Source organism: Erinaceus europaeus, chromosome 16 (assembly GCF_950295315.1).
Source record: "Erinaceus europaeus chromosome 16, mEriEur2.1, whole genome shotgun sequence".
Lineage (NCBI taxonomy): Eukaryota > Metazoa > Chordata > Mammalia > Eulipotyphla > Erinaceidae > Erinaceus > Erinaceus europaeus.
The window spans coordinates 69639426-69664312 of record NC_080177.1 but is presented as its reverse complement, the minus strand read 5'-3'; the positions used below and the strand labels follow the sequence as shown (position 1 = coordinate 69664312).

Here is a 24887-nt window from a genome sequence, read left to right as displayed (position 1 = left end):
CCTAGTCAACAATATTTATTACGATTGAGTGGAAGAATAGAAAGTTATTTTTTAAATTCTTAGTCCATTCAGAATGCACGCGCACACACCCACACCCGCACCCACACATCCACACGCCCACACCTTCCTCAAAAGACAGCATAGCTTGGCTGGCAGGACTAAGAAACAGCTACAAGGCCCTGGGCACTGCTTGGTCAGGTGACAAGAAAGCAGCTGCTGGTGAGATGTAGGAACTCTTAATTTTTCTCGTGTGTAGGATGGGAATAATAAAAGCTGTTTATATAATTCAGTAAACAATAGCTATTGAGAGCCCAGTTCCCCAATGCGGATGAGCCCATGGGCTCCGCTCAGAGGCAGCAAGCCCGTGATGAAACTGCCCACCAGGTGGCAGTGTCCCCCAGGCCTGGCGCGTGGGGCCGCCACTGCAGCGCTAGGCCAGCGGAAGGTACAACCAGGGTTGTCTCCCCAAGAGCTTTGAGGGAAACCAAAAAGGGGAAAAAAAAGGAAAGAAAGGAAAAAAACTCAAAAGAATGGGACATGGTGTTAGGAAGGCCTCGTGTTTCTCAGCCCCATCCTCTTTTTCTCATCCAGGATCCTGGGAGGCACTGTTTATACTTAGGAATAAGCATTTTTTTCTGGCTTGCCATTCACAGTAGAGGGAGTTTTTTGCTCTTCTAGATGGTTCCCCCACTCCCATCCCCGGTGTGTGCCTCTAGAGTTGCTAGCTTCCACTTCCAGTGGGGACTGTGTTAAGAAGGAAGATTTTTTTTTTCTCCTTTCAGTGTAAAGAATCTCTTGTTATTCTGAGAATGCCCCTACCCCCCACTTCTGGGATATGGGGAGTGACAGAAGCCAGAGTTATTCTGGGTTCTAGATTTCATTCATCCTTTTCTACCTTGATTTCAATGAATGAGTTCAAATCAGGACAGCAGGTTTTGTGGGGCTGGTCAAAGGATGGGGAGGCAGGTCCATTCTCATCACCTCCCTCTTCTTCCTCTTCTTGGAAATTTGGGTTATAAAGGTCCAGTGGCAGAAGCTGCACCTCAGCAGAAGGTAGTCGATCCGAGGGAGGCCCGTACACACGATTGGCCTTCGTGCCATGCTTGGAGTTAGCATCCAGGTGGTAGCAGAGCTCGGTGAGGCGCTGGGCCCGGAACCGAGGTGGCCGGGCCACCCAGACGCCAGGCTCATTCAGACTGTCCTCTTCATCTGACATCAGCTCTTCCGTTACATCTTTCCACAGGCGCTGGTCCTCAGGGCCGAAATGCCTCATGATACTGGAGCGGTTGGCAAAGAGCTGAGGCAGGAGGTTAGGTTAGAGAAAACAAAGTATGGCTTGGGTTTGTCTGGGGGGCAGGAATAAGGCTGAGTGAAATCTGCCTTTGAGAGAATCCAGCCTCTGAGTCAAGTCTTAGCCATGGCTGCCCACCTCCCTTTTTTTTTTTCTTTCTATTTCACTTGATAGGACAGAGAGAAACTGAGAGGGAGTGGGAGATAGAAGGAGAGAGAAAGATACCTGCAGACCTGCTTCACCGCTCACAAAGCACCCCCTGCAGGCAGGAAGCAGTCAAGCCCAGGGCCTTGTGCACTGTACTGTGTGCTCTCAGCCGGGTGTGCCACCGCCTGGCCCCATGCCTGCCAACCCCTGGCCCCCTTTCTTCTCTATCTACCTTAACTCCTAGCTCTTAACCTTATTTTATGGTGCCACGTGCACTGGCCCTACCTACTGTGGCTTATTAGGGTTTCAGAGTTTAGCCACTGCTAAACAGGGCAGCGGCTGGCTGAGTTCACAAGGACCTGGGTTCAAGACCCCATTACTTCCTGCAGGGAGAAAAAAACTTCATGAGTGGTGTCTGCAGTGCTACAGATATCTTCCTCTCTCCCTCTGTATCATCCCCTTCTGTCTCTATCTAGTATATAGGACACCTTTCTATGGTGAGCATCCTGAAAGACCTACCCGGTATCTCCGGCTTCGAAGCTTCTTCTCCTCTTTTTCCTTCAGGCCCTTAAAAGGGTTCAAGGAGTTGCGGTACTCACGCCTCTTAGTAAGGAAGTAGGCTACACAGGCTCCTGAGGTGGAAAGGGGAAGGAGGGAAGGAACAGAAAGCAGAGTCCTGTCAAGATGCCATCCTTGGCTCTCTTTCATTTGCCCAAGCGCTACCTGCCCAACCACTGGAGGGGAATCTGAGAATCACTGTTTCGATGGGCACTTTGCACTTACTCCTCCATTTCCAGCACGAATTCCTCCATTCCTCCCACTAGAAAAAGACACCTCCCCACCCTATCAATTTATTTATTTATTTATTTATTTATTTTACCAGAGCACTGCTCAGCTCTGGCTTATGGTGGTGTGGGGGATTGAGTCTGCCATTTTGGAGCCTCAGACATGAGTCTCTTTCTCATATACCATCTACTCCTGCTCATTTATTTATTTTTAATTGCTACCACAGTTATCTCTGGGGCTCAGTGCCTGCACTACCGTTCCACTGCTCCCAAAAGGTAGGCAGGCATATATTTGCCTCCAGAGTTATTGCTGGGGCTCGGTGCCTGCACTACGAATCCACTGTTCCTGGGGGCTATTTTGTTTTCCTTTTGTCGCCCCTGTCGTTTATCATTGTTGTTGTTGTTGTTGTTGTTTTTATTGCTGTTGTGTTGTTGGATAGGACAGAGAGAAATGGAGAAAGAAGGGGAAGACAGAGAGGGGGAGAGAAAGATAGACACCTGCAGACCTGCTTCACCGCCTGTGAAGTGACTCCCCTGCAGGTGGGGAGCCAGGAGCTTGAACCAGGATCCTTGAGCTGGTCCTTTTGCTTTGTGCCATGTGCGCTTAACCTGCTGCGCTACTGCCCAGCGACCCCCCTTTTTATATTTTATTTATTATGGATAGAGACAAGGAAATTGAGAAGGGAGTGGGGAGATAGAGAGAGAGAGTCAGAGAGACACCTGCCACCCTGCTCCACCACTCATGAAGCTTTCCCCCTGTAGGTGGGGACCAGAGGCTTGAACCTGGACCCTTGCACACTTTAATTAAGTGCTTAACCAGGTGTGCCACCACCTGTCCCCCTTTCTTTCTTCCTTTTTTTTTTTTTTAACTTTCTTTTTATCTGCTATTACAGAGAGAAATTAAGACAGAAGGGGAGAGAGAGAGAGAGAGAGAGAGATCTGCAGCACTGCTTTACCACTCATGAAGCTTCCCCTTTGCAGGTGGGGGACTGGGGCCTTGAACCTGGTCCACCCCATCAATTTAACCTACCCACACTCTCTTCTGCTAATAATAGAATACAGTAACTTTTTTAAAAAGTCATATTTACTTAATTTGATGGGATAGAGAGAAACTGAGAGGTGAAGGGGAGATAGAGAAGGAGAGAGAAAGAATACAGCTCCAGACCTGTTTCACAGCTCATGAACTACCCCCACCCTCCCAAGCTCGAATGGGGCCAAGGGCTGGAACCTTGGCAACATGGGCACTCAGCTGGGTGTGCTACTGCCCGCCCCCTACAAGGACTATTTTTTTAATAAATCTTTTTTTAAAAAAATATTTATTTATTCTCTGTGGTCCAGGAGATGGCGCCATTGATAAAACATTGGACTCTCAAGCATGAGGTCTTGAGTTCAATCCCTGGCAGCACATGTACCAGAGTGATGTCTGGTTCTTTCTCTCTCTTCCTATCTTTCTCATTAATAAATAAATAAAATATTTAAAAATATATATATTTATTTATTCTCTTTTGTTGCCCTTGTTGTTATGTTGCTGCTGTTGTTGATGATGATGATGTTGTTGTTGTTGGGCAGGACTGAGAAATGGAGAGAGGAGGGGAAGACAGAGAGGGGGAGAGAAAGATACCTGCACACCTGCTTCACAGCCTGTGAAGACTCCCCTGCAGGTGGGGAGCCAGGGGCTCGAACCAGGATCCTTACGCCGGTCCTTGCGCTTTGCGCCACCTGCGCTTAACCTGCTGCGCCACCACCTGACTCCCTAAAATAAATCTTTATGTATCTATTTATTATTGGATAGAGACAGAGAAAAATTGAGAGGGGAGATGGAGACAGAAAGGGAAAGAGACAGAGAGACGCCTGTAGCCCTGCTTCACCACTTTTGAGGCTTTCCCCCTGAAGTTGGAGACCAAGGGCTTGAACCCAGATCCTTCTGCTCTATAATGTGTGTGCCTCACCAGGTGCACCACCGCCTGGTCCCTACAAGGACTTTTTGAACAGAAGCAGTCTCAAGGCTCTAGGGTTACCTACAGACAAATAACAGAAAAGCAAGGGAGGTAGAAAACAGATTGGGGGTGGGAAGTGGGGGGTGGGGAACGGGCCTGCGTCATGCCTCCGTTCCCTCACACTCTAGATTCAGGTCCAGCAGAAGCTTCGTGGAGGGGTAATGGTGTCCTTGCCTTGCCTTTCGCATTTTCACTGCATACTGAGCAGGGAACACAAAGGCAATTAAAACCAGTCCTGTTACTATTACAGGTAAGAACAGCCAAACCCTTGTTTGTTTGTTTTCCAGTGCCAGGAGTTAGACCCAAGAACTCATACAAATAAAGCATGTGTTCTACCTCTAAGCTGCATCTCTGGCTCCAGAATATGATTTTTAAACATTTCTTTTTAAAATATTTATTTATTTATTTATTGCCAGAGAACTGCTCAGCTCTGGCTTATGGAGGTGCTGGGGACTGAATCTGGGAGCTCAGAGCCTCAGGCATGAAAGTTTTCTGCAAAGAGTAGGGCGTTAGCGCAGTACGTGGCGCAAAGCACAAGGACCGGCGTAGGGGATCACAGTTCGAACTCCAGCTCCCCACCTGCAGGGGAGTCGCTTCACAGGCGGTGAAGCAGGTCTGCGGGTGTCTATCTTTCTCTCCCCCTCTCTGTCTTCCCCTCCTCTCTCCATTTCTCTCTGTCCTAACAACGATGACATCAATAACAACAACAATAACTACAACAATTAAAAGACAACATGGGCGAGAGGCAGACTGGGAGTATGGACCGACCAGTCAACGCCCATGTTCAGCGAGGAAGCAATTACAGAAGCCAGACCTTCTACCTTCTGCAACCCTCAATGACCCTGGGTCCATGCTCCCAGAGGGATAGAGAATGGGAAAGCTATCAGGGGAGGGGGTGGGATATGGAGATTGGGCGGTGGGAATTGTGTGGAGTTGTACCCCTCCTACCCTATGGTTTTGTTAATTAATCCTTTCTTAAACAAAAAATAAAAAAAATAATAATAAAAAAAGACAACATGGGCAACAAAAGGGAAAATAAATAAATAAATAACTAGACAATCTTTTGCAGAGCCAGCTGCCATTAGTTAAAAAAAAATTAATTGAGTTATTAACATGAGAGAGAGAAAGGGAGGGAAACAGAGCGCCACTCTGACACATAGGCTGCTGAAGACTGAACTCATCGCCTTATGTTTTGAAGGCCAAAGCTCTAGCCGCTGTGTCACCTCCTAGGCTGCCAAGCCCACTATTTTCAGCACCACTTACATCACCTCCACCACGCCTCTTCTCCTCTGACCAACAACAGGAGCGGAGGGAGAATGAGAGGGGAGTCGGCTCCGTTTGCCTTACCTTTCAGCTCCTTGTCAGTGTAATTGTGGGGACTGCTCACCAGCTCCTGCCTGAGCTTCTCTAGAAGGAACTTCACCACGGCGATATTCCATGAGGACTTGATGCTGCCACAAAGAGAGGAGTGAGTGAGGCAGTGGCGTTGGAAGAGTCAGGCCTAGGCCCAACTGTCATCAACTCTGTAGTCTCTGACAGGACACAAGGGCCAAGGTGAGACCCCTGTCAGCCTCTTTGACGGGCAGAGCAGCCCCTCCTCCCCTCTCCTTGGCAGGCAGAGAACCTCATGACTCCTTCCCCTAAGGAGGATCATACCTTTCAGACCCGTTGAATCTCTTGTCATTGGTGATGTGGTTATGCACATTGTGGACCAATTTCTATGGGAAAACAACAGACACAGAATGAAATTAGGACCGAGTTATAGGGGACGCGCCTCTGGTTTCTAGACCTTGTCCCTACGGGGCTCTTGGCCTGAATCCTTTCCACAGTTTGCCTGAGCCAGCCAGAATACCCATGTTAACAGTCCTATGACTATTTTATATGTATGTATATTGTCATCACTAGGATGTCCCCACTGTAGGCATAGTAGATACATACATATTTACATGGATGGATGGATTGGTAGACAGGCCTGAGAGGTGGTTCAGTGAATGAAGGCTCTCAAAGATGGGGTCCTGAGTTTGAGTCCTAGTATTGCACGTGCCAGAGTGATGCTCTGGTTCTCGCTCCTGCTTTATTTATTTTTAAAAGATTTTATTTATTTATTTATGAGAAAGATAGGAGGAGAGAGAAAGAACCAGACATCACTCTGGCACATGTGCTGCCAGGGATCAAACTCAGGACCTCAAGCATGAGAGTCCAAAGCTTTATCACTACGCCATCTCCTGGACCACTTATTTATTTAATTTTTTTAATGAGAGAGAGACCAGTATACTTGCTCAGCTCTAGCTTATGGTGGGTCTGGGGATTGAACCTGGAACTTCAGAGCATTAGGCCTGAGAATCTTTTGCATAACTATTATGCTGTGTCATGGCGCTAGTCCTCCCTCCCTCCTTCCCTCTCTCTCTCTGTCCCTTCCTTCCTTCCTTCCTTCCTTCCTTCCTTCCTTCCTTCCTTTCTTTCTCATAACCACAGCACTGAAGTACCCCCAGTGCCGGTATCACCACTAATGAAGCTTTCTTCCTGCAGGTGGGGACCAGGGGCTTGAACCCAGGTTCTTACTCACTCTAATGTGTGTGCTTAACCACATGTGCCACCACCTGCTCCCTCCATCCCAGCGTCTTCACTGAATTTTTCTTTTTTCTTTTTTTCCCCTCCAGGGTTATAGCTGGGGCTTAGTACCTGCACTACGAATTCACTGCTCCTGGAGACTATTTTTTCTCCTTTTTTGTTGCCCTTGTTTTTTTTTTTTTTATTGTTATTGTAGTTATTATTGTCGTTGTTATTGCTATTGTTGTTGGATAGGAAAGAGAAATCAAGAGAGGAGGAGAAGACAGAAAGGAGGAGAGAAAGACACCTGCAGACCTGCTTCACTGCTTGTGAAGTGACCACTCTCAGGTGGAGAGCCAAGGGCTGGTAAATTTTTATCAAAACTCCAGCATCCTTCCTAGTCTGACGTGCTCTTGGGGAGCAGTCCACCAGAGTAGAGGGGCTCAAACATTCCTACAAATTTACTCCTGATAGCAGAGAAAATATACACTCCAGAGTTACTATAAGCACTATAAGCAGACTTTGTTTTTTGCCTCCGGGGTTATCTCTGGGGCTCGGTGCCTACACTACGAATGCACTGCTCCTAGAAGCCATTCTTCCCATTTTGTTGCCCTTGTTGTTGTTGTTATTGTTGTTGGCTAGGACAGAGATAAATTCAGAGAAGAGGAGAGAAAGACAGACACCTGCAGACCTGCTTCACTGCCTGCGAATCGACCCCCCTGCAGGTGGAGAGCTGGGGGCTCAAACCAGGATCCTTGCACCGGTCCTTGTGCTTCGCTCCATGTGCACTTAATCCACTGTGCTACTGCCTGCCCCCCCCCCACATTTCTTAAAAGTGTGCTCCATGAAATCATAACAGTTTTCTCCACAAGGTGTCTATTTTTTCACTAAAATAACACACACATTACAGTGTACAAAGACCCAGGTTCAAGCTCCTGGTCCCACCTGTAGGGGAGAAGTTTCACGAGTGGTGAAGCAGGGCTGCAGGTGTCTCTGTCTCTCTCCCTCTCTCCTCCTTCCCTCTCAATTTCTCTCTGTCTCTATCCAATAATAAATAAATACAAGTATTAAACAGACAAAAAAGTTTTGCCTTAGATATTCCAAAATCTCACCTTAGTTTTGCATATAACAGTTGCTGAAAAATACATTTATTTATTATTTTTTTAATTATCTTTATTTAGTGGATAGAGACAACCAGATGTCAAGAGGAGAGGGGGTGATAGAGAGGGCGAGAGAAAGAGAGACACCTGCAGCTCTAACGAAGCTGTCCCCCTGCAGGTGGGGACCGCAGGCTCACAGCCGGGTCCTTGCACATGGTAACATGTATGCTCAATCAGGTGTGCCACCACCCGGCCCCCTTATTTATTTATTATACCAGGTCACTGCGTAGCTCTTGCATATGGTGGTACTGGGGATTGTGCCTAGGACCTTTAGTGCCTTACGCATGAAAGTGTCTTCGCGTCACCGGTATGCTATTTCCTCAGCCCTGGTTACATTTTCTGTACTCAATTATATTTATTTATTAGATAGAGACAGCCAGAAATCCAGAGGGAAAGGGGAGATAGAGAGAGACAGAGAGACAACTGCAGCCCTGCTTTACCACTCATGAAGCTTCCCGCCTGCAGGTGGGGACCAGGGGCTTGAACCCAGGACCTTGCACACTGTAATGTGTGTGCTAAACCAGGAGTGCCACTGCCTGGCCCTTTATATTTTCATCTTCAGCTTCTTTAGTCACCAGAAGCTGAAATTGATGGATTCATAGTTTAATTTTTTGTTTCTTCTGTAATCACCAGGACCTCACTGCCCTAGGCTGACTTTTTCACACAGAAAGAAACAGACAAGAGAGAGTGGGGAGACAACAGAGCACCCAGGCTTCCCCCAATGCTCATGTGCACTACTGGGGGCTGGGTCCTGGTGGACTCAAATTTCAATATCAGACTTGAGCTTCATATTCAAAACATCCCAAATCTACCCTTTACCTCTGTGACTGACTGCTGACTGGATCAACTCAGCAAAGTCCTGTGGACTATGGTGAGAGTCTCACTCTAGATGGACTATCACTACAGTGGTTTCATATGTAGCATAGTCATCATCCTATGGTAAAATCTAGAGTTACCAAATCATAATGGATAATAGGTGACTGCTTTAGGAAAAAGTGTGAGTTATGGGGGTCGGGTGGTAGTGCAGTGGGTTAAGTGCACATAGCACAAAGCGCAAGGACCCCCGTAAGGATCCCGGTTTGAGCCCCCTGCTCCCCACCTGTGGGGGGGGGTTTTGCTTCACCAGCAGTGAAGCAAGTCTGCAGGTGTTTGTCTTTCTCTCCCCTCTCTGTCTTCCCCTCCTCTCTCCATTTCTCTTTGTCCTATCCAACAACAATAACAAGGATAACAATAACAATAACAATAACGACAAGGGCAACATCCAGGAGCAAAGGATTCGTGGTGCAATAACCCTGGAGACAAAAATAAATAAAGGTTCATTATGCATTATCTCAACAAAAAATTGAAGAGAGAGCATGATTTTCAGGTACTTAAAAAAAAAAGTAGGGGCCGGGTGGTGGCGCACCTGGTTGAGCGCACATGTTACAGGCACAAGGACTCAGGTTCAAGCCCCTGGTCCCCACCTGTAGGGGGAAAGTTTCACAAGTGGTGAAGCAGGGCTGCAGGTATCTTTCTGTCTCTCCCCCTCTCTATCACCCCTTTCCCTCTTGATTTCTGGCTGTCTCTATCCCATAAATAAAGATAATAATAAACATTTAAAATAAAATAAAATAATTTTTTTTAAAGCTTGAATTACAAAAAAGAGAAAGAGAGAAAAGAAAAGAAAAAAGAAAAGCAGGGTGAGGGAGTTGCATAACTTCTAACTCAAGACGCTTGGAAGAGGTTAAGTTGATAAAAATCCAAACAGGCTTGAAGTGGAAAGGAGAAGGAAACACTACAGACAATAATAAGTGTTAAGTCTGCGAAGGCTGCTGGCTCACCTACCTCCTGAGCAAGCTAAAAATAAAACACATGTGCCCAATGGGTGGCAGGGATCAGCAGCATTCCAAGAAATGGAGACTTGTCGGCATTCCACAGCAGCCTCGGCAGATAAAGAGACGCTTCTCCCAAAGGCTGGAAGCGTGAAGCTCAGCAACTCTCCCAACCCACTGTCTGGCACCAGAACATTCTAAAGCTCCCTCAGGGATGGGCATCAGGCTCCTCTGATACATCTGGAGCTGCTTTCTTAGCACCACAAAGGAGGGCAGGAAGGTGCCAGGCCTCCACCCGCCTCCTCTCACGAGAGGCAGCACGCAGGAGAGGAAGGCAGGGACCTGAAACCCCCTGAGCTTACGGTCCTGGAGGTGGTGTAGTAGGTAAAGTGTCAGACTCTCACGTATGAGATTGCAAGCTCAACTCCTTGCAGTTTATGTATGACAGTGATATTCGTGTGTGTGTGTGTGTGTGTGTGTGTCCTCTCTCTGGTGGTTTTTCTGTTTTGTTTGTTTTTTAATATTTACTCCTTGATGTTTTACTGTTGTGGTTATTATTTTTGTTATTGATGTCGTTGTTGTTGGATAGGACAGAGAAATGGAGACAGGAGGGGGAGACAAGAAAGGGGGAGTAAAAGACACCTACAGACCTGCTTCACCACTTGTGAAACGACTCCCCTCCAGGTAGGGAGCGGGGGACTAGAACCCGGGTCCTTGCGCTTTGAGCCACATGCGCTTAATCTGCTGCGTTGCTGCAGGGCTCTGCCCCCCTTTTAAAAAATATTTACTTATTTATTCCCTTTTGTTGCCCTTGTTGTTTTATTGTTCTTATTGATGTCCTCGTTGTTGGATAGGACAGAGAGAAATGGGGAGAGGAGGGGAAGACAGAGAGGGGAGAGAAAGACAAACACCTACAGACCTGCTCCACAGCTTGTGAAAATACACCGCAGCAGATGGGGAGCTGGGGGCTCAAACCGGAATCCTTATGCAGGACCTTGCGCTTTGCGCCACGTGCGCTTAACCCGTTGCGCTAACGCCGGACTCCCTTTTTTTTTAACCAGAGCACTACTCACACTACTCAGCTCTGGCCTGTGGTGTTATGGTGGTCTAGGGGAATGAACCTGAGACCTTGGAGCTTCAGGCATTAGAGTCTATTTGCATAACCATTATACTATATCCCCCACCTTTCTCCTCTCTCTCATTAATAAAGTTTTTTTCTCTCTTTTTAAAATCTTTTTATTTATTTATTATTGAAAAGAGACAGCCATTGAGAGGGAAGGAGAAGATAGAGAGGGAAAGAGAGGTTGGGTGATGATTTATCTTTCTCATAAATAAATAAAATCTTTAACAAAAGAACAAGGAAAAAAGAAAGACCCTGATATTGTGGAAATTATGACCATCACATATTCATTCATAATTTAAACACTATGAGGTTTCGAGAAACTCCTTGATTTCTTGGTCTACGTCTCCATTTCTTTCTTTTTTTATTTTATTTGTTTATTCCCTTTTGTTGCCCTTGTTGTTTTATTGCTGTAGTTATTATTGTTGTTGTTATTGATGTCGTCATTTTTGGATAGGACAGAGAGAAATGGTGAGAGGAGGAGAAGACAGAGATGGGGAGAGAAAGACACCTGCAGGGGGCTGGGTGGTGGCACACCTGGTTAAGCGCACACATTACAGTGCGCAAGGACCCGGGTTCGAGCCCCCAGTCCCCAACTGCAGGGGGAAAGCTTTGCAAGTGGTGAAGCAGGGCTGCAGGTGTCTATCTGTCTCTCTCCCTCTCTATAGCCCCCATCTCTGTTGATTTCTGTCTTTCTCTATCCAGTAAATAAAGACAATAAAAATTAACAACAACAACAAAAAAATCAGATAGACACCTGCAGACCTGCTTCACCACCTGTGAAGTGACTCCCCTGCAGGTGGGGAGCCGGGGGCTGGAACCAGGATCCTTATGCCGGTCCTTGCGCTTAACCCGCTGTGCTACCGCCCGACTCTCTATGTCTCCATTTCTATCACTGGCAGCAATAGCGACCTTAAGTCAGTAATTCAGGACATCGGGCCTGGGAGGTAGCACAGGGCGTCTGGCCTTGGACTCATAAGCAAGACATCCCGAATCTGATGTGCCAGTGATGTTCTCTGGTTCTATTTCTCTCTTTCTCATAAGTAAAGCATTACAAATAAACAGGGCCAGAAGATAGCTCTCCCAGTAGAGGGTATGACTTACCATGAATAAGGCCCTGAGTCTGAGTCCTAACATTACAAAAAATAATAATAATAATAATTCAGCCTGTTAGAGCCCAATTTGTATACCAGAAGCCTCAGAAGCTCAGGTTCAATCTGCCTTCCTCATTCCCTCTACCTGGTAAGATTCAGGGTACCAGCCATTCACCACAGGAAGTTGAAAAATCAACCCACATTTCCCTCTCCAACCTCCAGACTGAAAACAATGTATAGCAATCAAGCTCACTCACAGAAAGTACTAGATCTCGCTTGCGCCTGGAGTTCTTCTGCCCACTCCCTCTGGTCCTGCACGGGGAGGCAGCAAAGCCCAGAGAGCGTCTCAGCTCCTCAGCTCCCCCAGGGACTGGAACTTCCAAGGTGCTGTCCAGTGCAGCACTGAGTATGTCCTCAGGCCGGGCTGCTGGCAGCTTGGTTCCATTTTCTGGCCCACTCTCAGAGGGCGCACGCTGGACAGTGAGATGTGTGGCTGGTGAGAGTTGCTTGGCATAAGCAGGTACCAGCACCCGCTGAACTCCACCCTCAGAGGCCACATAGTCGTCCACCAACTAGGAACATACAAAACAAAACAAACAAAAAAAAATTAGTCAACCAGACTTAGGGATAATTGATCAACCATCATTCTTTGACCAAGGACAGAGACTATAGAGAAAAGCAGGGGGGAAATCCAGCTGTCATTCATGACCATAGTTATCTCCTCAACCCGCAGGGGGAATCCAGCTGTCATTCATGACCATAGTTATCTCCTCAACCCGCAGGGGGAATCCAGCTGTCATTCATGACCATAGTTATCTCCTCAACCCTCAGGACAGGCGTCTTCCTCCCTCCCTTCCTACCTTTCGCTCTTTCTTTAATTTTAGTATCCTTATTTATTGCATAGAGACAGCCAGAAATAGAAAGGGAAGGGGCAGATAGAGAGGGAGAAAGATAGAGAGACACCTGTAGCCTGCTTCATCACTCACAAAGCTTTCACCCTGCAGGTGGGGACCGGGGGCTTGAACCTGCGTCCTTGCACCTTGTAACATGTGCATTCAACTAGATGCGCTACCACCCAGCCCTGACAGGTCTCTTTCTAATGCTTTGTGAGAAGTCTCTCTCTCTCTCTCTAAGATACTAAGAGAACACAAGCGGTGAAGCAGGTCTGCAGGTGTCTGTCTTTCTCTCCCCCTCTCTGTCTTCCCCTCCTCTCTCCATTTCTCCCTGTCCTATCCAACAACAACGACATTAATAACCACAACAATGTTAAACAACAAGGGCAACAAAAGGGAAAATAAATAAATAAATAAATAAATAAATATTAAAAAAAAAAAGATACTAAGAGAAACTGAGAGGGGAAGGGAAGATAGAGAGGGAGAAGGGAGAAATAGGGAGAGAGAGAGAGAGAAACACTTACAGCACTGCTTCACCACTCACAAAGCTTCCCCCAACACACAGACTGAAGGCAGGGACCAGGAACTTGAACTCGGGTCCTTGTGCATGGTAACACGCACTTAACTGGGTACACCACTGCCTGTTTTTTTCCCCCAAGATTAAAAAAAGTATTATTATTATTTACTAGAGAGAAATTGAGGGCTGGGGAGATAGCATAATGGCTTCCAAAATACTTTCATGCCTGAGGCTCCAAGCTCCCACTTTTAATCCCTAGCACTACCATTAGTTAGAGCTGAGCAATGCCCTGGTCTTTCATAAGCCAGAGCTGAGTAGTGCTCTGTTGTTTCTCTCTCTCTCTCTCTCTCAAAAATTAAATAATAAAATATTATTTAAAAAAAAACTCTAAATAACTGATAACTGGGGCTCTGTGCTGCCAGTCGCCCTTTTAGCCACAAGCTACACGGGCCTGTAAAAAAAGAAAAAAAATGTAAAAAGAGAAAATGAGGGTAAGGGGGAAGTAGGAGGAGAGAGAGAGATCTGCACCCTGCTTCACCTCTTGTGAAGCTCCCTGCATGCAGCTGAGAACTGGGGGCTTGAACCTGGATCCTTGTGCTTGGTAACGTGTGCTCAACTAGCTGTGCCGTGTCCGGGCTCTGTGAGGACTCTTTCTTTTTTTTTTAAATATATTTATTTATTCCCTTTTTGTTGCCTTTCTTGTTTTATTGTTGTAGTTATTACTGTTGTTATTGATGTCGTTGTTGGATAGGACAGAGAGAAATGGAGAGAGGAGGAGAAGACAGAGAGGAGGAGAGAAAGACAGACACCTGCAGATGTGCTTTACCGCTTGTGAAGCGACTCCTCTGCAGGTGGGGAGCTAGGGGCTCAAACCAGGATCTTTACACCGGTTCCTTGAGCTTTGCACCACGTGTGCTTAACCCGCTGTGCTACCGTCTGTCTGACTTCCAGGAGTCTTTTTTTTTTCCCTGTGCCTCCAGGATTATCGCTGGGGCTTAGTGCCTACACTATTAACCCACTGCTCCTGGAAGCCAACTTTTCCCATTGTTGTTGTTGGTGGTGGTGTTGCTGTTATTAATGTTGTTGTTGCTGCTGTTGTTGTTGGACAGGACAGAGAGAAATTGAAAAAGGAGGGGAAGACAGAGAGGGAGAGAGAAAGACAGACACCTGCAGACCTGCTTTACCGCTTGTGAAGCAACCCCACCTGGAGGTGGGGAGATGGGGGCTTGAGCCGGGATCCTGGCGCCAGTCTTTGTGCACTTAACTTAGTGTACTGCCACCAGCTCCATCTTTTAATTTTTTTTTTTTTTTAGTTTGCAGCCAGGTAAATTATTTGTCTAAAAGGATTAGGGGAGGAAGCAACGAGAAGAAAGGAGCCCAAGCAAGAAAAGAAGCTGTAATGAAAGTCAAGAGGTGAAATAGGAGGGAAATGGGTGCAGAGGAAAGAGTGGTGAAGCAGACATCTCTAGAGAGCCCGGCGCCACCTGCCACTGCTTCCTTCGTGGGTGCCAACATGTCCCCTCACCTCCATCCCACCCTGTCACTTCACTGACATCTATTTGCCTGCCTGTGCCCTCACTCAAGGACATTCAGGCAAGGAATGGAAGGAGGGAGGAAGGAGGAAGGAGGGGGGACTTCTGCACTCAAGAAAACAAAACACTGAAAGTGGGGAGGGGGGGGACACAGAGAGAAGCGGGGGAGGCAGCAGATTTATAGACCTGCGAGCTGTTTCTTGCTCTGTGAAATCTAATTCCATTCTGTTGGCTTGGAAGCTTTCCCTGCCTAGAGAGAACCACAGCTCAGGGCACTGCCTAGACTGGTACCTTCCCTACCTCTTCCCACTTTCTGTGTTCCCCCTTCTGCACCCCAAATCACCAACCCCGGCCAGCTCAGCCTGGGGTGACAACAGTGGCCACCACCCACACGATCAGGCCTTCAGGGAGCAGTGATCAGTTTATAGCATGCCATGGAAGAGGCCAGGAGAGTTCCTACTTGTGGCTCAGCTCCAGAAAATCAGCTGGGGGGGGTGGGGCTGGGGAGTTAGCATAATGGTTATGCAAAAGACTTCCGTGCCTGAGTCACCAAAGGTCCCAGGTTCAATCCCCAGCAACATGATAAGCCAGAGCATGCGTATGCACACACACATACATGCTGGGGGTTCCAGCCACCCCAGCTACCCAGTGAGTTCTGCTTCTCCAGTCTTTACAGGGTGTCTGGACTTCAGGGACAGGAGGTGAGGGGGTCAGAGGGACAGCTGACAGACTTCCCATGTTCTCTCAAGTGGCAGCACACCTGTTATCTCCCCATCTCTGCCATCTCTCTGGCTGCTCCATCTGTCTCTTCCTGGCACCTCCGGGTGGGATCTACTGCTCTTACTCTAGTCAGGATTTTCCTGCTTTGATGGCCCTGAGCAGCTAAGACATTGAAACAGCACAATGCATGTCTGTGTTTTTCCTCCCTTGCCTCTTCCTCCCTACTTGTGCTGTCCACTTCTTCCTCTCACTCACCTCCTTTCCTCTCCCTCCTGCACCTCTCTGCACTCAGATTCCCTTTTACACACAGAAATCCCTCTTCCCTGCCAGTCTCTTGTTCTCTTTCCTCAGACTTTTCTGTTCACCTGCCTCCTTCCCTCTCCATCCCTGCCTGTGGGTTCTGTCTCCTCCCTCTCACTTCTTCCTGCCTCTCTCCCCATCCTCCTGTCGCTCTCTAGGCTGAATTCCTCTTGGCAGGCAGAGGGCCCGTGATAAAATATGAATGAGCCGTCTGCGCAGCAGGCATCCCCGCCAGGAGACGCAGAGCCCCTGGTGCAGCTCAGGCAGCTGGAGGAGAAGGTGCCAAGCAGAGTGTCCCCTCCCCATGTACCCCAGAACCCACCTCCTGCCCAAGAAACTGCCAGTGCAGGAGACAACTGGAGTTCAGTGCCCACTGACCCCTGAAGGTCAAGGCAACTACTTGGTGCAGGTCTCATTTCTTATTCTCATTTTCTTTCTTTCTTCCTTCCTTTTTAAAAAATATTTTATTTGTTATTGGATAGAGACGGCCAGAAACAAGAGGGGAGGGGTGATAGAGAGGGAGAGAGAGAGAGACCTGTAGTCCTGCTTCACCACTCATGAAGCTTTCCCCCTGCAGGTGAGGACCAGGGGCTTGAACCCAGGTCCTTGCACACTATAATGTGTGTGCTTATCCAGGTGCACTACAGCCCGGTCTTCTAGGTCTGATTTCTTACAACTGAAAAGAAGGGTGAAGGCCAAAAGAGAAAGGCAAAAGGGGAAGGCCGGGAAAGACAAGGAGCCTCAGAGTGGGGCTCTGCTGGGCCTGTACTCACGGGACTGAGCATGGGGGCTCCCTCGCCAGCAGCCAGGTTGCACCCAGGGAGCCGCAGGTCTCTCTGGGCCCCAGGGAAGCCCAGAGGTCCAGGCCCCCCAGCCGAGGCGGCCCCCAGCTGCCTCAGCTCTTCAATCATCACTTGCACGCCGCTGCCCACGCTGTCACACTCCTCGTCCGCAGGGGCAGCTGCTGCAGCCTTGCAGGTGTCTCCTGGGCTCTCCTTGAGGGGCCCTGGCTCCTCAGGCTGGGAACTCTGCACCGGGCTCTCCCTGGCCTCTTGTGGGGCTGTGGCTTTGCCTCTCCTCAGCTCCCCCACTTCGTTCTGGAGTCGCTTGAGCAGGTCATGGTTGGCCCTGGCCAGCCCCAGCGCGGCCTCCGCCAGCCCCACAGCCTTGTCCACACGCTGGTAGATGATGTGCAGGAGCTGCTCCGAGCTCTGCACCGCCAGCCCATGGCCCGTCACGGTGATCGGGGTGGCGGCCGCAGGAGGAGGGTTGGAGCCCTGCGGGCCTCCCCCACCACTCTCACTCTTGCAGGCGCAGCAGCAGCACCGGGCCTCGCCGCCTCCACCGCCGCCACCGGGCGGGGAGAAGAGGATGGTGGCGCTGAAGGACATGGCGAGCGGGAACCAGGCTCACTCTGCTGGACGGCTCACACCACTGGATCCTAGTCTCTCTGCAGTCACTCTCTGTTCTCATGGAGGGTGTTGGCCAGAGGAGCCTGGGGGACTGGTGGCGCAGGGCTGCCTCTCCCTGCCCGGGGAGGACAGTTGCCTTCTCTCTGCTGGTCTTGTGCTGGCTAGCACAATACGCTGGGTGTCACAGTTACCAAAAGAAGGGGCCCTGCCAAGGCCTTCCTGACGAATACAGCTTCAGAGGGCAGAAGACATGCTTCCTGCACCCAAGCATGGAACCCCCAACCAGTGCAACCTAAGAAACAAAAAAAGGAGCCCACCACTGACCCACAGGCATCTGGAAAGATTTGACCATTAAGGAAGAAAATTTTGATGTTAGGGCGGAGGGTAGATAGCATAATGGTTATGCCTAAGGCTTCAAAGTCACAGGTTCAGTCCCCCACACCACCATAAGCTGAACAGTGCTCTAGTTACAACAACAACAACAACAAAAGTTGATGTCAAAAGAAAAATAAATTGATGTCCAGGGGACCAAGTGGTGGCACACCTGGTTAAGTGTACAAAAGGCCCTGGGTTCAACCACCTCCAGTCCCCACTTACAGGGGGGATGCTTCACGAGTAGTGAAGCAATGTTGTAGGTGTCTCTCTCTCTCCCTCTCTGTCTCCCTTCCCTCTAAATTTCTGTCTGTCCTATCAAATAAAATAAAGTTTAAAAACAGAAGAAAATGTCAATGTTCAGCTAATCAAAAAGATCTATGCATATCTATGTTCATGGCAGTGGTATATGTTATAGTCAACGTTTGGAGACAGCATCAGATGAATGGTTAAAAATGTGTCCGGAGTCAGGCAGTAGTGCAGCGGGTTAAGCGCACATGGCGGCGTGAAGCGCAAGGACAGGCATAAGGATCCCGGTTCGAGCCCCCTGCTCCCCACCTGCAGGGGAGTTGCTTCACAGGTGGTGAATCAGGTCTGCAGGTGTCTAGCTTTCTCTCTCCCTCTCTGTCTTCCCCTCCTCTCCCCATTTCTCTCTGTCCTGTCCAAAAATGATGACATCAGTAACAACAACCATAATAACTACAACAACAATAAAAAACAACAAGGGCAACAAAAGGGAAAATAAATAAATAAATATTAAAAAAATAAATTAAAAGTCTTAAAAAAATTAAAGGGAATCGGGCAGTAGCACAACAGGTTAAGCGCATGTGGTGCAAAGCGCAAGGACTGGTATAAGGATCCATTTCGAGCCTGCTGCTCCCCACCTGCAGGAGAATCACTTCACAGGCGGTGAAGCAGGTCTGCAGGTGTCTATCTTTCTCTCCTCCTCTCTGTCTTCCCCTCCTCTCTCCATTTCTCTCTGTCCTATCCAACAATGACATAAATAATAACAATAATAATAACTACAAGTGCAACAAAAGGGAATAAATAAATATTTTTTAAGACATGAAAAACTGCTTCATATATTCACAACGGAATACTACACAGCTGTGCGGAATGATGACATACTCTCCTTTGCTACAACTTGGGTGGAACTAGAGGAAATCTTGTAGAGTGAGATAAACCAGAAGGGGAAAGATGAATAATGGATGATCTTATTCACTGATGGCCTCTAAGAAATAAAGAAGGACTGTGGGAAATAGCATAATGGTTGTGCATACAGACTCTCATGCCTGAGGCTTCCTGGTCCCAGGTTCAATCCACAGCATCATTATACACCAGAGCTGAGCAATGCTTTGGAAAAAGAAAGAAATTTAAAAAAATATATATTTATTTATTTTCCCTTTTGTTGCCCTTGTTTTTTTAATTGTTGTTGTAGTTATTGTTGTTGTTACTGATGTTGTTATTGTTAGACAGGACAGAGAGAAATGGAGAGAGGAGGGGAAAACAGAGGGGGAGAAAGATAGACACCTGCAGGCCTGCTTCACCGCCTGTGAAGCGACTCCCCTGCAGGTGGGGAGCCGGGGGCTCGAACCGGGATCCTTCCTCTGGTCCTCGTGCTTTGTGCCACATGCGCTTAACCCACTGCGCTACTGCCCTACTCCCAAGAGAAAGAAATTAAAGGACAATTCAGGGTGAATCTTCAATGGACTACAGCCTATCACAGCAGATTCAGAGACTCAGAGAGGGGAAGGAAAGGCTACTAGGGGGAGGTTGGAGAACCAAGGCCTTATGTGGCATAAGATGATGGTTTAGTTGAGGCTGAAATTTACTCATGCTTATCCTGGGGAAAGGTAGAAATGTACACTTACAACAACAAAAATCCTGTAAGTCAACATTTCCTCAATAAAGTTATTGAAAAACAAAAATTAGGGCTGGAGAGCCAGCAGAATGGTTATGCAAAAAGACACATGTCTGGAGACTCCAAGGGCCCAGGTTGAAACTCAGACGCCATAGGGCAGGGCAGAGCAGCGTTCTAGTAACATTAATTCATCAATTAATTAATTAGAACCTAAAAGAGAAGGTCAGTGTCTCTCTTCCCCTCCTCAGTGTATCTGCTGTAATAACAGCACTAGTTTATTGCCTGGCTATCACTCCTTGCAGAGCTCAGAATCTCTCACTCGGGCAATTTCATTTCCCCAACAGATCGAAGAGACACAGGCATTAGCCCAGGTCCCTAAGAAGAGACATGCAGAGAAGTTAGGTCCTTGTCCAAGGTCACAGAAAGACAGCAAATTTCAGTTACTGCTACTTTCAATCTAGTGTTTTTGCTTTTGAACCAATGCCACTTTTGGTTGAGATGAAGAACCACAGCTCCGCTTTCTGTGTAATTTTCATACAGAAGCCATCAGAGGAAAGACTTCTAAGCAAGAACTACGCCACTTCTCACAGTCCTCCAGGCCTCTCACTATCCCATCATTCATATTTCTGGGAGAGGTAGGGCCACGATACCACAAGCTGGCCAGAGATCCGAGCTGTGCTAAACCTGAGCTGCAGAGCTCCCTGGCTCTACACTGGGGTCTCCATCTCTGCAAAGGGAACTAGCAGCTCTGAAGCCTCCAGCAGGCAGCCCAAAGAAATCACCTCTGGGGGGCCCTCATCTCCACGCTCAGCCTCCCAGAGGAGGGAGCCAAAGCTCAACAGAAATGCCAAAATAAGCCACCTGCTGTCACTGCCCACGTGACCAGCCCCCCCCCCTCTGAAAAAAGAAGTCAGAATACTGGTGCTAAGCCAAACTACCCCCCTTTTAAAAAATATTTTATTTATTTTATTTTAATCCCCACCCCCCTTTTTGAATTGCTGTGCTTAGGCAGCTAAACTACACCAAGGAGGAAATAAATAAAATGTGCAGGAGGCTTGGTTTGGGACAGGCAGTCCCACTGAGAACACTCCAAGGGGCTTCCTATTGTCATTTACTTTTTCTTTTATATATTTATTTATTTTCCCTTTTGTTGGCCCTTGTTATTTTTCATTGTTGTTGTAGTTATTATGGTTGTTGTTATTGATATTGTCGTTGTTAGACAGGACAGAGAAAAGTGGAGAGAGGAGGGGAAGACAGAGAGGCGGAGAGATAGACACCTGCAGACCTGCTTCGCAGGTGGGGAGCCGGGAGCTCAAACCAGGATCCCTACGCCCATCCTTGCGCTTTGCGCCACATGCGCTTAACCCACTGTGCTACGGCCCGACCCCCCTATTGTCATTTTCTAAATGACACTTGATTGTAGGGAAAAAAAAATTCTGCCTGGAGCTCCAAAAGTGACATCTTAAGTATGTTTACACTTTGCTCAAGAGATACATTTCAGTCTTATCCTGTAAATTATGTCATGCCGTCACAATTAGAAGGAGAGGGGGAGGTCAGCACAACGTTTTACAGACTGAGAGCTGGGTGGGTTCTGGTTTTGTTTTTGAATCAGCCATCTCGTTTCTGAAACTGGCATTATCAATGCCTCAGAGGTACTGAAACATAAATCTCACAATGCATTTTAATTACATTCGGTTATTAGAGAATAGTCTTTAATTTGCTCTTCCCACCCTTTACATTGAAGAAAGGCTTTTCTGTGCCAAATATTCACTTCTTGCAAGAACTTAATTCAAACCCATTTACAGCAACTCTGTCATCAGAGTTACTGGAAGGCACAGCTAAACCTCAAACTAAAGGTTAAAGTCAAATTAAAACTAAAGGTTAAAGGAAAGCACTAAGCAATTCCTATGTCAATTTATGAATGAATCATTTAAATATACTTTTCCTTCCTAAATAAGGGCTTATATTGCTCACTTAGCCCCCCACCTCCAAGCATTAGGCAAGGAGTTTAATCTGAAATAGGGATGTCGTACTAAAAAAAAAAAATGTTATGGGAGTTGGGCAGCTGGTTAAACGCAGGTGGCCCAAAGCGCAAGGACCAGAGTAAGGATCCCGGTTCAAGCCCCCAGATCCCCACTTGCAGGGGAGTCATTTCATAGGTGGTGAAGCAGGTCTGCAGGTGTCTCACTGTCTCTCTTCCTTTCTATCTCTACCTTCTCTCTCAATTTCTCTCTGTCTCTATCAATAACAAACAAAAAAACAAAAAAGAATGAAAAAAAAAAGTAGTCCGGGAGTAGCACAGTGACGAAACTTTGGACTCTCAATCAGGAGGTCTCGAGTTCCATGCTCGGCAGCACATGTGCCAGAGTGATGTCTGGTTCTTTCTCTCTCCTCCTATCTTTCTCATAAATAAATAAAATCTTTAAAGAATTATAATTTTTAATTTAATTTTTAAATATATTTTATTTATTGGATAGAGACAGCCAGAAGTCGAAAGGAAGGCAGATGATAGAGAGAGAGACACCTGTAGCCCTGCTTCACCACTTGCAAAGCTTTCCCCCAGCAAGTGGGGGCCAGGGGCTCGAACCGGATCCTTGTGCATTATACCCAGCCTCTTTTTTTTTTTAAATCATTTGTTTATTTTACTAGAAAACTCAATTATAGTAGATTTATTTATCAGACTCAGACATGCTAAGCCTGGTGGTCTGCCTCCTTCCTGTGCCATCTCCCAGATTGCCCCTGTATCAAATTTCAAATTAATAAAAAATTCAAGTCTATAAGGACGCATTTGTAGGCACAAAACCTTCTATGATGCAAATTAGAAAGGCAGTTGAGAAGATAGAGTATTTGCAATTTACACAATATCATGACCTGACTCTCAATGAAGAGTAATTTTTAACTCTGCTAATTTTTAATGCCAACTGTATTTTCCTGTATAAGTGCCATGCGCTAACCGATTACGCCACTGGAGCTCCCAACTGTATTTTCCTATTGTGAATCCACTTTGTTCCTTTTTTTTTTTTTCTCCTGCTTTTCTACATTGTGGATTACCATAACTCATCTATTTTAGCATGTCACATTCAGGGCAACAAACTGGTATTTTCTTGAATTAACTTGTCCATTAAAAAAAGGGAGGGGGAGGCTGGGTGGTGGCGCACCTGGTTGAGCACACACATTACAGTGTGCAAGGACCTGAGTTCGCGCCCCTGGTCGCCACCTGCAGGGGGAAAGCTTTGCAAGTGGTGAAGCAGGGCTGCAGGTGTCTCTGTCTCTCTCTCTCTCTCGATCACCCCCTTCCCTCTTGATTTCTGGCTGTGTCTATCCAATAAATAAAGATAATAGGGGGCTGGGTAGTAGCGCAGCGGGTTAAGCGCACGTGGTGCAAAGCGCTAGGACCGGCTCAAGGACCATGTAAGGATCCTAGTTCGAGTGGTCTGAGAGATGGCAGAGTGGCTAAAGCACTGGACTCTCAAGCATGAGGTCTCAAGTTCAATTTCCGGCAGCACGTGTACCAAAACGATAGCTGGTTCTTTCTCCTTCTCCTCCTATCTTTCAAATAAACAAATAAATAAAATTTTGGAAAGAATGAATCCCGGTTCGAACCCCGGCTCCCCACCTGCGGGGGGGGGGGGGGGGGTCGCTTCACAAGCGGTGAAGCAGGTCTGCAGGTGTCTGTCTTTCTCTCCCCCTCTCTGTCTTCCCCTCCTCTCTCCATTTCTCTCTGTCCTCTCCAACAACAGCAGCTATAACAACAGTAACAATAACAACCACAACAAGGGCAACGAAATGGGAAAAAATAGCCTCCTGGATTCTTAATGCAGGCACCAAGCCCCAGTGATAAACCTGGAGGGAAAAAAAAGTTAAAAAAAAATAAAGATAATAAAATTTTTTTTTTAAAAAAAAAAAAGGACAGGGGAGATAGCATAATGGTTATGCAAACAGACTTTCATCTTTGAGGTTTAAAGTCCCAGGTTCAACCCCTCGCACCACCATAAGCCAGACCTGAGCAGTGCTCTGATAAAAAAAATAATAATAATAAGTGGTCTGGGAGGTGGCGCAGTGGATAGGGCATTGGACTCTCAAGCATGAGGTCCTGAGTTCAATGTCCAGTGGCGTGTGTACCAGAGGGATGCCTGTTTCTTTCTCTCTCTCCTCCTATCTTTCTCATTAATAAATAAATGAAATATAAAATAATAATAATAATAATATAGTTTTAAAAACTGGGGCAGGGCAGTGTAGCACAATGGGCATCCAAATAATTGTTTCAGTGACTATTATTTCTAACAATTTCCCTGCCTCCTGCTCTAATTACCCACAATTCTAAGACACTCAAATGAATGAAGGATAAAGAACGAAACTAGAGTCAGCAGATAACAAAGGGATATTTCACATTACATCTAGCCAGATAACAATTTAAATGTGGGATAGATGATTAAAAAGAAACACTGATTTCATTAGCTACATATGCCCCTGTTAGAGAAGGGTTACTAGGTGGCCTGCCAGGTGGTGACACGCCTGGTTAAGTGCATGTAGTACTAAAACAAGGATCAGGGTTCAAGCCTCCAGCTCCCCACCTACAGGGGGACACCTCTCCAACGGTGAAGCAGGTCTGCAGGTGTCCGTCTCTCTCCCTCTCCTCTCTCAATTTCTCCATCCTGGAAAAAATGGCCTCCAGGAGCAGTGGATTCACAGCCCCAGCATTGAGCCCCAGCGATAACCCTGGAGGCAAAAATAGAGGTGGAGGGGGAAGGGGAACAAGAAAAAAACAAAACGACTAAAATGATGTTTGTACTTCTTTTTTCTTTCTGGTCATGCCACAGAATGAGTCACCAAAAAGGATTGCCACTTCTAAGCAATCAAGCGCAGAGAGGACAAAGTCTCTACATGCTAAGAGATTACAATGTGTAAGAATGGAATGTCTGAAGAACAAAGGAAAATAAACACAAGTGCTTAAAAGCAGGGCAGACTAAAAATTTCATGAGGTGTTAGTTCAGAATAGGGAGATAAGTAGAAAGAAATCATAGGCAAAGAATTCTTTTAGAATAAAAACCTCCAAGAGAATCTTGGGCAACAATTAGAATGGGGAAACAAATAACAAAAAGGTACATATGACAGGAATTTAAAAGATATATATCTGAGAGGTCAAAGCCAAGGGGCTGAGAGTTGATAGAGCCTGGAAAATAAGTTAAGAGAATTTTTAGGGGGTCGGGTGGTAGCGCAGCGGGTTAAGAACCAGAAGGGCAACAAAATGGGAAAAATGGCCTCCAGGAGCAGTGGATTCCTAGTGCAGGCACCAAACCCCAGCAATAACCCTGGAGGCAATAA

General features: G+C 47.0%; 1 protein-coding gene across 1 annotated transcript in view; it reads right to left on the bottom strand.

Moving 5' to 3' along the window:
• Window positions 1–24887, bottom strand: part of C16H14orf93 (chromosome 16 C14orf93 homolog) — a 34342-nt gene continuing 9455 nt past the window's right edge. The window contains exons 2-7 of the mRNA XM_007536688.3: window positions 16691–17663; window positions 12213–12527; window positions 5877–5938; window positions 5568–5671; window positions 1958–2070; window positions 1–1297 (exon numbers count right to left, since the gene is read on the bottom strand). Coding sequence (XP_007536750.2) covers window positions 878–1297; window positions 1958–2070; window positions 5568–5671; window positions 5877–5938; window positions 12213–12527; window positions 16691–17308 — 1632 coding nt within the window. The 5' untranslated portion in view covers window positions 17309–17663 and the 3' untranslated portion in view covers window positions 1–877. The remainder of the gene's footprint in view (window positions 1298–1957; window positions 2071–5567; window positions 5672–5876; window positions 5939–12212; window positions 12528–16690; window positions 17664–24887) is intronic.